This window comes from Podarcis bocagei (genome assembly GCF_964188305.1).
Source record: "Podarcis bocagei genome assembly, chromosome: 2".
NCBI lineage: Eukaryota > Metazoa > Chordata > Lepidosauria > Squamata > Lacertidae > Podarcis > Podarcis bocagei.
The window spans coordinates 78,450,721-78,462,957 of NC_138126.1; the positions used below are offsets into that span (position 1 = coordinate 78,450,721).

General features: G+C 44.7%; 1 protein-coding gene across 3 annotated transcripts in view; it reads left to right on the plus strand.

The window, feature by feature from the left end:
* Positions 1-12,237, plus strand: part of SH3RF2 (SH3 domain containing ring finger 2) — an 87,245-nt gene that overhangs the window by 25,776 nt on the left and 49,232 nt on the right. For all 3 annotated transcript variants that reach the window (XM_081181024.1, XM_081181025.1, XM_081181023.1), the window contains one exon: positions 7,365-7,634. In XM_081181024.1, the coding sequence (XP_081037150.1) occupies positions 7,365-7,634 (270 nt within the window). The remainder of the gene's footprint in view (positions 1-7,364; positions 7,635-12,237) is intronic.

Sequence of the window (12,237 nt, forward strand, 5' to 3'; positions counted from 1 at the left end):
TAACTGATTGTGTGAACTAAGCCTTGGCTATTATTTCCATGCTGCCTGACAAAAAAAACAGGTACCACTTCGGAGCTTGCATGGTTTTGCCAAGATAAATATGTGCAATGAGAAACAGAAGGTACCAAGTCCTTTCATGCTTGGAGCAGAGAAGAGAGGGCTATACATTTGGGGGAAAGTCATAGCTCAGTGGCAGAGCCCATGCTTTGCAGGGTCCAGTGCTGAGTCCCTGGCATCTCTGGTTGGGAATTTGAAAGAATCCTGCCTTAAGTTCTGCAGAGCCAATGCCAGTCAGTGCAGAGGTGTAGATGATTCTGAACTAGATGGAGACATGGCCTGAGTTATTATAAGGCCACTTCCTACATGCCTTGCAGTTTGCAGCACTCACAGTTAGTTAGTATGGCTAAGCAAAATTCATTACTTTGCAACTTTCTTTATTTAGGCAATTTATAATCTTCCTTTCAATGCAGCGATTCCCAAGGCAGGGAACAACAATTACAAAATGCGATCCAAAAGCATCCATCAAATCCGCAGGTGACATGGATGAAGAAAACTATGCCGTTAATAGCACTGGCAGACTTACAAAATCCATCAAATTCAAAGTTTGCTGGGCACATTTGATTTGGTTCTGTACAATACCGCATTTTTCAAGAAATTGTATTTTTAAAAACTGTTCTCTCAGCTTCAGTTTTGACAGGCTGTGCTGGTACTGGATGGTGGGAGGGCAATTTGGAAACAGTGAATCATTGTGTGAGCAGTTAGTAATATTTAAAAGGAAGAACAGTCAGATTTATTTATTTTTTAATCACTTTGATTAATCTTCATCCATCTGCAACAATGAATATTGAATACATATCTTTAGGCACAAGCAAAAACATTCCTATTCTCCCAGGCCTTTGGCTAATGAAACCATCTATGACCTTTGAAACTGTGGGAGACTGTATTGTTTTTATTTGTTACTATGTTATGTATTTTTGTGTTTTTATATTGTAAATCACCCTGTGATCCTTGGATGAAGAGCAGTATAGAAATAGAAATAATAATAATAATAATAATAATAATAATAATAATAATAATAATAATAATAATAATATCCATCACCCCCACCTGTCCCAGTAGTGATACTAGTGATAACTATGAGATCAACCAAACTACAGTTTCCAGTGGTACTGGCAAACTATTGAGAAGCACAACCAGGAGCTCAGGGACTGGAAGCCGCTAAGGTATTACCGGTAAATCAAAACATTGCATTTGCTACAGGAAATGCTAGGTGGAAATTAAAAGGGCCTTCTCGGTAGTGTCCCCCTCCAAATGGAATTCCCTCCCTTCAGATTTCAAGGAGATAAAGAACTACACAACTTTTAGAAGACCTTTGAAGGAAGCCCTGTATTTGGAAGCTTTTAATGCTTGATGTTTTACTATGTTTTTATATGTGCTGTAAGCCTCCCAGAGTGGCTGGGGAAACCCAGCCAGATGGTGGGGTAATAATAATAATAATAATAATAATAATAATAATAATAAGAAGAAGAAGAAGAAGAAGAAGAAGAAGAAGAAGAAGAAGAAGAAGAAGTGAGAACTGCCATAAGGCTGCAATCCTTTGCATACTTTCCTAGGAGTGTGGCTTGTTGACCTCAGTAGGGTATGTGTGTGGACCTTCAGAAGTTGTTGGACTCCAAATGTTTAAGGAATGCCAGAGACTTCATTAGAGTAAAAGGAACTCTTTTCTTGCCTAAAAATGACAATGCAACAGTCTCTCCAAAATCATTCATGCAGTCCCTGCCTATGAGCATTCGATTTCTCCTTGTGTGGGGAGCCCTTTATTGTAGAGCACTCTGTTTCCTTTCCATACTTTGGGGTTTCTCTGCTGATGGCAGCAGTATAGTTTTGAAACCTACGGAAGGCACAATGAGCATAACCGTACCATATTGTAATACTTGGCTTTAGCTTCCCTGCCAACTAATGTATACCCAAAATAGGATTTCTCCTCTCAAGTTGCAAAATGTGAGAAAGGTGAGGGTTAAGCTTAAGGGCTTTGGAAATTAACGTTGAGCTATAAAAAGCATAAGCCATTTGCATCTGCTGTCTTTGGCATGAACAGTTAATATCAATCTGTTCTCTAAAACATGGGAGGTGGGAAGTTTGGCATTTGTAGAGCTGACTATATATTTAGTCTATGCCACTTGGGCTCAAAATGCCTGTTGAAGGCATCGTGTGTGTCTTGTATTTTAATACAGACCTGGAATCCACTGGCAGGGATTGTCTTTAGACTAGAAATGAACAGGTTAAGCTGGGGCAGTTGCTGACCTTTGGCTCTTCGGGGTTTTCCGTTTGTAAAGAAAGAAAGGATGTGTGCTTGGATACTGCAGCGCATTTAGGATGCTTTGCTCCCATCTGCATCCTGGGAGGGATTCATTTGAACTCAGAGGCTTTCAGTCGGGATCTTTTCCAACCTAGTGCCTTCCAGATGTTCTGGATTCCACCTCTCTTCAATCCCAGCCATCATGGGGTGATGGGAGCCAGAGGACCAATGGTGTGCCACCTAAGTTAAAAAACAAACAAACATGACTGCTTCCAACACAATGTCTCCCTCCTTTCTTCATTCCCTTTTCACAGGAAATCCAGTTACAGATAGGTAGCCGTGTTGGTCTGCCATAGTCAAAATAAAAAAATTCCTTCCAGTAGCACCTTAAAGACCAACTAAGTTAGTTCTTGGTATGAGCTTTCGTGTGCATGCACACTTCTTCAGATACACTGAAACAGAAGTTGCCAGATCCTTCTATATAGTGAGAAGGTGGGGAGGGGTATTACTCAGAAGGGTGGTGGGAATGGGAGATTGGCAGATAGCTGAGATGAGCCTGTTGACGACTCTTAACGACTGTAATAGGTCTTACAGGAAAAGGCAAGGGGTGAGAAGGTGAGAAATGGCTTAGTCATGTATAATGGGATAAGAATCCAATGTCTTTGTTCAAACCAGGTCTCTCCAGGAAATCCAGACAACATCATTATCAACTTCTTACTTTCCAGTCATTTCTTCATTGCTTTGCTGTCTTTGGCTTCATGCACATTAAACCTTCAAATCTGAAGCACGTTCTTTCCCTCAAAGAATTATGGGTGCTGTACAGTGGTACCTCAGGTTACAGATGATTCAGGTTACAGACTCCGCTAACCCAGAAATAGTACCTCAGGTTAAGAACTTTTCTTCAGGATGAGAACAGAAATCACATGGCGGCGACAGTGGGAGGCCCCATTAGCTAAAGTGGTGCCTCAAGTTAAGAACAGTTTCAGGTTAAGAACGGACCTCCAGAATGAATTAAGTTCTTAACCTGAGGTACCACTGTAGTTTGTTAAGGGTTGCTGGGAATTGTAACTCTGTGAGGGGTAGACTATAGTGCCCATAGTTCTTTGGGAGGAAAGAATGTGCTTTGAATGTGCTTTAAAGGCATAGTGTATATACAGCCCAAGGCCTGATCTGAGGCTATTTAAAGAAAACCAAAAAGAAAACTTTCCAGCAGCAGCCAGCCCAGATGTCTCTGGGAAGATGACAAGTTGGGTGGCAAGGACCCTTTTCCAGATGATTTTCCCTAGAATTTGGTAAATGAAAGTAGGGATACTTGATGGCTTTATTTTCTTCACATTTTTAAGTGACTTTACCTAATTCGTGCTTCCCAGACTATTCTTGCTCATAGATTGGAACACAGCTAGCCTTCAGTTTTCACACTTCTCCAGATTTTGCAATACAGCTCTCAGTTCCAAAAGCATGCCAAAATACATATAAAAATGTTTTAGGATCAAATGTGTGCAAAAGAATCATAGAATATTTTAAGGCAGAATGCATAAAAAAATACATATTGTGAAAAATACATGGAAAGTCAGTGTCAACCAATGAAGGTCATTGGAGGTTTTTAAGCAGAGGTTGGGTGGCCATCTGTCATGGATGCTTTAGCTGAGATTCCTGCACTGCAGGGGGCTGGACTAAATGACCCCTGGGATGCCTTCCAACTCTACAGTTCTATGATTCCATCATATATATATATATATATATATATATGCTTTCGTAGATTTTCACGGGTACAGGAATGTAGGTTTTGGTGTCTTCGGGTGTCTTCCCGTGTAAGAGTTGGGGTGTCTAGGCGACGTTTCGACGTCCCGCCTGCCAGACATCTGGAAATTAGCCCTCCCCACAAAAACCGACACCAGAACCAGAGGCACACAGAACGCCATCTCCAATCAACCACACCAGACCCAAACCCAGACCCTCTCCACAGATAAATTACAGACACCATCCAGTAGCCAAACCATAGTGGCACCTCCGGATGCTGCACCCCCCTGCAATCCCTACACAGATCTGGCTGGCACAGGGCACAAAACCACAGCTCGCCCCTATACACGAAGCCAAGCCAGAGCACAACTAAGTGCAGTACAGCCATCTTCTCAGAAAAACTCTTCACAAGGTCAAGAGGTCAAGACACGAAAGCTTTAGCAACTAATCCACACCTAATGACCCTCCTAAGTGGTACTCAGAATATCACTCAAGTAATCACTCAAGATATCCCTCAAGTAATTAATGAACAAAAGAAGAAAAGGCACATTAACCTAGGAACTTCCTATCTGCCCAGAACGTTGGAGGCCATACACCACACCCCCTCAACAGTATTTATAGGAACTCAAACACTGAGATCCTGCTCTGTTCTAGTAACTAGAAGCCGAAAGCACCAGCCTGAAGATGACGAGTGAGACCTCGTCGAAACGTCGCCTAGACACCCCAACTCTTACACGGGAAGACACCCGAAGACACCAAAACCTACATATATATATATATATATATATATATATATATATATATATATATATATATATTTTTAATACAACAACAGCAGTGCAGAACAATATGAAAAATGGGAAGGAATATAATTTTGAAATGAGTAGAAATGAAATTGGCATGGGCTGCTAAACAGCTAAGCAGCCCCCAACAGATATAGCTTCCACCTCAAGTTTGAACTTATCATAAAGTCCAGATAGAGAAGGACCAATTTTTTAAAATTATTTTTTTTTGCCTAATTATCCTACATTCTAATAGCAATCTCAATTCTCCAGGTGCCTGACATTGCATAGACAGAATGGCACTACTCATGCACTGGTAGAAGGCATCATGAGACTCTGGGGAACACTGAGGTTTTCAGAAGTACGTATTGAAAAAAGGAAAAAAAACTATCAGGGTGCACACACACACCAAAAAATAACCCATTCCAGTAAAGACTGAGCATGTTCAATGGTCATGGCTAGCTGACTGATGAAGGGGGATTGAAAACTGAGGGAGGAGAGGAAATGAAATGGAGTAACTGGAATAGCAAACAGGAATCACTCTACACTGTATCATTTTCTGCTGGTCCCCACTCGTCCTCTTTATCGCCGGAAAGCAGTGCATTGTGGGTCGTCCTCTCCATGCAGCTGTTCTGACTTTGTAACTATTTTACATTTTCACCATCAATTTCAGGATAGATTTGGAATACACTGTGTATGAGGTGTGTAAAGGAAGCTACAGCGTGTCCATTTACTTTCATGAGGTCTCTTGTGCTGCCTGGCGTTTCCATCCAACTGTATCGTTCAATCACTTCCTGGCACTGGGAGCAGAGCAACCTCATTTTTCGAGTGGATGCAGATACCTGTGCTCCCTGCCTGATGGGCCCAGGGAGGTCTACACTTGAAGCCGTTGTGTAGTAATCGGCACCCTTCTCCTTATCTCTGCTATGCTTCTTTGGGAGGGGGCGGTGGCGCAGCAGTAGGTTGCGCAGCTGCTCTCAGATCATACCTGCAACAGGGACAATGAATCCAGTGAAGCTCTCTGGGTTTGCTCCAGCAGACTAAATTATCCGGTCTATTGTATAGTAAATTGAAAGTTTCAGAGTGGATAAAATAGGATTCAGATCAGTAAATTAGATATTGCAACCCAACAGTCATTTTTACTTTGGAAGCTGGCAAAAAAAAGTTGGGGTTTTTTTAAAAGAAAAGAGGCAAACGCCTTAACTCTTCTGATTTCAGTAAATTCTTACCATTTGATTTTATAGGGAATAACAACAGTAACACCCTTATGAATTATAAAACATATTGCAGTCTGATACACTGAAAATCAATGAGATCTAAACGGCTTTAACTTTCCGTGCTTTAACTGCTTTAATGTTCTGTGTCCTAGCATTTGTGTGTTTGTTTTGCCCCAAACTCCCCCCCCCCAAAAGAAACTCTTTAAAGCTGAATTGTAGCTACAATTTGGGTTTCCCACAGATTGGTGTTTGCTCCGATTGAGCTTTAAAGAGCGTGTTTTTGTGGGGAAAGCTCCAAAGCAAAAATAAATAAATAAAGTGTTGTAAGTGTTGTAAGGGACGTGGGTGGCACTGTGGGTAAAACCTCAGTGCCTAGGGCTTGCCGATCGCATGGTCGTCGGTTCGAATCCCCATGGCGGGGTGAGCTCCCATCTTTCGGTCCCAGCTCCTGCCCACCTAGCAGTTCAAAAGCACCCTTAAGTGCAAGTAGATAAATAGGTACCACTTTATAGCGGAAAGGTAAACGGTGTTTCCGTGTGCTGCGCTGGTGCTGGCTTGCCAGAGCAGCTTCGTCACGCTGGCCACGTGACCCGGAAGTGTCTCCGGACAGCGCTGGCCTCCGGCCTCTTAAGTGAGATGGGCGCACAACCCTAGAGTCGGACACGACTGGCCCGTATGGGCAGGGGTACCTTTACCTTTAAGTACTCATACATGGAGGTTTAAATCATTGGCAATGTCTGGAAAGAGCAAGGAGGGGTAAGTGTGGATAAGCCCTTAGACTGGGTTGTGTGTCATATAAAGACAGGCAGTGTCTTTTTATTAATGTACTTGATTGTGCAACAAGAAAGTTTGAATTTTGTTCTCAGAATACCTTTTGTTGCACAGTCAACCTTGCTTATGCTGTCATCACACTGATCTGTGAGGATGAAAGCCGTGATTTTCATAAAGCATTATCAGAAAACATCTGATTCTAATTTTTATTTAAAAAAACAGAGTAAGGAAAACAAAATAGGGGGATGCAAACAAAGCTGTTTTGTTAAACCCCAAATTATGATCAGAAGAAGTGTTGAAGTTCACAAGACAAATTTCAACTCCTTGAAATCACTTGAGAAGGATAGACATTACTCATTGGTAGAAGTCATATTGGACACTGATATGAATTGAGACTTGCTGCTTTTTAGGTCCTGTCATTTTAAAGACATGGAGAAATGGTTTTCATTTCCATGACACTGGTCATGATCTTGAAGTCAACATAAACTGCCCCAAATCACTCATGGTTCAAGATTGTTGCAAGCTATGTCACTTCTCTGTTTCTTTTATTTGAAGGTTCCCCAGGCGAAAGCCTTGTACAGCTACAGAGGGCACAACCCCGGAGAACTGAGGTTCAACAAAGGTGACACCATTATATTGCACCGTCAGCTGGATGAAAACTGGTACCTAGGAGAGATCAATGGGGTCAGTGGCGTTTTCCCAACAAACTCAGTGCAAGTTATCAAACAGCTGCCACAGCCACTCCCCCTGTGCAGAGCACTTTATAACTTTGATCTGAAGTCCAGGAACAGAAATGAAAAAACAGAATGTTTGCCATTTCATAAGGTAAGTCTGGTGTTCACTCGCCCATGACAGAGATCTCATTTAAGCATGCCCAGTTCAGATGATGACCAATGATTTATTGTGGCTCTTATCTAGTCTTTATTAGGGAAGTATACCTAGTGGTTCTGTGTAAGGGCACAATATAACAGGCATGCTCACTCATTCAGTTACTACTATTAATGCCAACAACCGTCTAGATGACTAAGGTATAAGTCAGTGATCATCAACCTTTTTAGCAAGTGTAGACAAGTTCGATCCCATTTGAAATAGTGCCATTTTAATACAATCTTCCCTGATGCCTTAAGATAGTGTCTCTAGTCTGCTGAACTGGAGAACAGGTATCAGTACAGCATGAGACAGTATCTGGAGAGACTGTTGCTCCTCAGTTAGTGCCCCACACATCTCAGGTACCTTTGTCACTTGCTGCATCTGTGTTACAGGTTTGCTGCCCATGGTTTAAGTAAATCTTCCATTTTTTTAATAATAAATAATACACCCTGTGAACATTCTGGGGCTCCCCAGATGTTTTGGACTACAACTCCCATCATTTCTAACTGCTGCCTGGGACCGCTGATGCAGTTCAAAACATCTAGAGAGCACTAGGTTGAGGGATGCTAATATACATGGATGTCCCAAGAAAAGATAGATTTGGGCATCTGCACAGAAACTTTCATCTAAGGATCTCAAAGCTTTGTGCTGCAACCAATCTTTTGCAAAATGCCACCTCATTGAAAAAGCTTTGCATTATTGTAATCATGAATATAAATGATTATGAGGAGTTGAAGAAGACTTCTTATAAAATCCAGCACTGAACATTTAATGAGAAAGAAAAAACCCAATCAACTTTCCACAAAACAAAGATTGGCGTTTGGCTAACGGAAAGGTTGATTTATACAATCTTCCTGGAACAGTCCAACACAAAAGCCCACTGGGTCTGTCTTTGTTGTGGGTCGTATAGTGACCAAGATGTAAAATAATGATTGAATGATGTGAGCACAGCTCCAAAGCCCACCTTCTCTAGAAAAATGCTCATATCTAAATGCCCATATACTTGTTCAAATATAACCACAACTTCCCCCAACTTCTTCCTACCACTTTACTGCTCCATATTTTCTTCATTGGGCATGTTGGGTTGCCTCTGGGCACATTTCATGACATGTAACATAACTATCAATTGACCACAACTTTCAGCGCTGAAGAAAGAGTTTTCCATGTAATGACAGTTGGTTTTATACTTGTAAACCACTTGTGAGACAACTTTACAATTTCAGTGCTATATAATAATAATAATAATAATAATTTATTATTTGTACCACGCCCATCTGGCTGGGTTTCCCCAGCCACTCTGGGCGGCTTCCACAGAAACCAAAAAACACTAAAATACCATACATTAAAAGCTTCCCTGAATAGGGCCGCCTTAAGATTTCTTCTGAATGTCAGGTAGTTGTCCATCACCTTGACATCCGATGGGAGGGCATTCCACAGGGCGGGCGCCACCACCGAAAAGGCCCTCTGCCTGGTTCCCTGTAGCTTCGCTTCTCGCAATGAGGGAACCGCCAGAAGGCCCTCGGCGCTGGACCTCAGTGTCCGGGCAGAACGATGGGGGTGGAGACGCTCCTTCAGGTATACTGGGCCGAAGCCGTTTAGGGCTTTAAAGGTCAACACCAGCACTTTGAATTGTGCTCGGAAACGTACTGGGAGCCAATGTAGGTCTTTCAAGACCGGTGTTATGTGGTCTCGGCGGCCGCCCCCAGTCACCAGTCTAGCTGCCGCATTCTGGATTAGCTATAGTTTCCGAGTCACCTTCAAAGGTAGCCCCACGTAGAGCGCATTGCAGTAGTCCAAGCGGGAGATAACTAGAGCATGCACCACTCTGGCCAGACAGTCCGCGGGCAGGTAGGGTCTCAGCCTGCGTACCAGGTGGAGTTGGTAGACAGCTGCCCTGGATACAGAATTGACCTGCGCCTCCATGGACAGCTGTGAGTCCAAAATGACTCCCAGGCTACGCACCTGGTCCTTCAGGGGCACAGTTACCCTATTCAGGACCAGGGAGTCCTCCACACCAGCCCGCCCCCGTCCCCCGAAAACAGTACTTCTGTCTTGTCAGGATTCAACTTCAATCCATTAGCCGCCATCCATCCTCCAACCGCCTCCAGGCACTCACACAGGACCTTCACCACCTTCACTGGTTCTGATTTGAAAGAAAGGTAGAGCTGGGTATCATCTGCATATTGATGGACACCCAGTCCAAACCCCCTGATGATCTCTCCCAGCGGCTTCATATAGATGCTAAAAAGCATGGGGGAGAGGACGGAACCCTGAGGCACCCCACAAGTGAGGGCCCAAGGGTCTGAACATTCATCCCCCCCCACCACTTTCTGAACACGGCCCAGGAGGAAGGAGCGAAACCACTGTATAACAGTGCCCCCAGCTCCCAACCCCTTTAGACGGTCCAGAAGGATGTTATGGACGATTGTATCAAAGGCCGCTGAGAGATCCAGCAGAACCAGGAAACAACTCTCACCTTTGCCCCTAGCTCGCCGGAGATCATCAACCAGTGCGACCAAGGCAGTTTCAGTCCCATGATGAGGCCTGGACCCTGATTGGAAGGGATCCAAATGGTCCGCATCCTCCAGGCGTGCCTGGAGTTGTTCAGCAACCACACGCTCAATCACCTTGCCCAAGAATGGAAGATTTGAGACTGGGCGATAGTTGGCCATACTGGCCGGGTCTAAAGATGGTTTTTTAAGAAGCGGTTTAATGACCGCCTCTTTCAGCGGATCTGGGAATGTTCCCTCACAGAGGGAAGCATTCACCACCCCGCAGAGCCCATCGCCCAACCCTTCCCGGCTTGCTTTTATTAGCCAGGATGGGCAAGGATCAAGGAGACAGGTGGTTGGTTTCACGCGTCCAAGCAGCCTGTCCACATCCTCGGGGGTAACAGATTGAAATTGATTCCATGCAACTTGACCAGACAGAGCTCCAGCACTCTCCCGCCCCAGCCCTGCTCCCACGGTGGTGTCTACCTCCTTCCGAATATGAGTGATTTTATCTGCAAAAAACTTTGCAAAATCGTTGCAGGAGATCTTGGGGTCTTTACAAGGCCCCGGTGGTAAAGGTGGTTCCGTTAAATTGCGGACCACCTGAAAGAGTCTCCTGCTACTATTTTCTGCAGATGCAATAGAGGCGGTGAAGAAAGTCTTCTTCGCCGTCGCTATCGCCACTTGGTAGGCTCGAAGTTGAGCTCTAACCTGTGTCCGGTCAGATTCGGAGTGAGTTTTCTGCCACCGACGCTCTAGCCGTCTCAGCGATTGTTTCATCACCCTCAGCTCCGAAGAAAACCACGGGGCTGTCCGGGCTCCATGCAATCGGAGAGGCCGCTTCGGAGCCAGACAGTCGATAGCCCTGGTTAACTCCGCATTCCAGCGGGCCACCAGGGAATCAGCTGAAAGGCCATCAACATGGGATAAAGCATCCCCTACCACTCTCTGGAAACCATTTGGATCCATTAAGTGGCGGGGGCGGACCATCCGAATTGGTCCCACCTCCCTGCAGAGGGGAAGGGTCGCGGAGAAGTCCAGTTGCACCAGGAAGTGATCTGACCATGGCACTTCTTTGGTTTCACTTTTACTTAGTGTCAGATCACCCACGTCACTAGAGGTAAATACCAGGTCTAAGGCATGTCCATGACTATGAGTTGGGCCCAACTTATTCAGGGACAGCCCCATGGAGGCCATGCTTTCCACGAAGTCCCGAGTGGCCCCTTGTAAGGTTGTGTCGGCGTGGATGTTAAAATCCCCTAGGACAACCAAATTAGGTGTCTCCAGGAGAACATCCGCCACGACCTGAAGCAGCTCGGACAGGGAATCCTTGGTGCAGCGGGGAGGTCGGTACACCAGTAGGAATCCTGTACTGCCCCTATTGCCCAACTTCCAGAACATGCACTCAGAAAACTGGGTCTTCCCAGTAGGACGCCTGATGCAAACTAATGACTTCCTAAAAATCACTGCAACCCCCCCTCCCCGCCCACATGACCTGGGTTGCTGTGCGTAAGAGAAACCTGGTGGGCAAGCGGCAGCAAGGACAGGCCCATCTGCCTCATTCAACCAGGTCTCTGTCACACAAGCCAGGTCAAATCCTCCATCCACAATCAGGTCGTGGATGGCAGTGGTTTTATTCATCATTGACCTGGCATTACACAGCAACACCTTCAGGTTATGTGGGTTTCCCCTGTTGATTCCAGTATCCATCTGGTCAAGGCCAGACCCGGAGGCAGGGATAGTCTTCAAACAACGACTAAACCTGCCTCCTCGGTAATGACATGGTCTGGTCTTAGCGTAACTCCGCCTCCTGCCCATGATCACCGAGATCGGATGTCCCAGTGCTTCCCCCCCTGTGGAACTTGTCCCAGCCATCGTGTTGGCTGGGGCCTCACTCCCAGGCAGCCCTGATCCCACCCCTTAAAAACAAAACACAAACTATACAGAACCAATAAAACAACAGAAAACAAAAACAGAACAATTATACTAAAATTAATCCCCAACCAAATATCCATTACACCCACCCACCCCCAACAAGAGAAAAAAAGGGGGGGGGAAAGAAATAC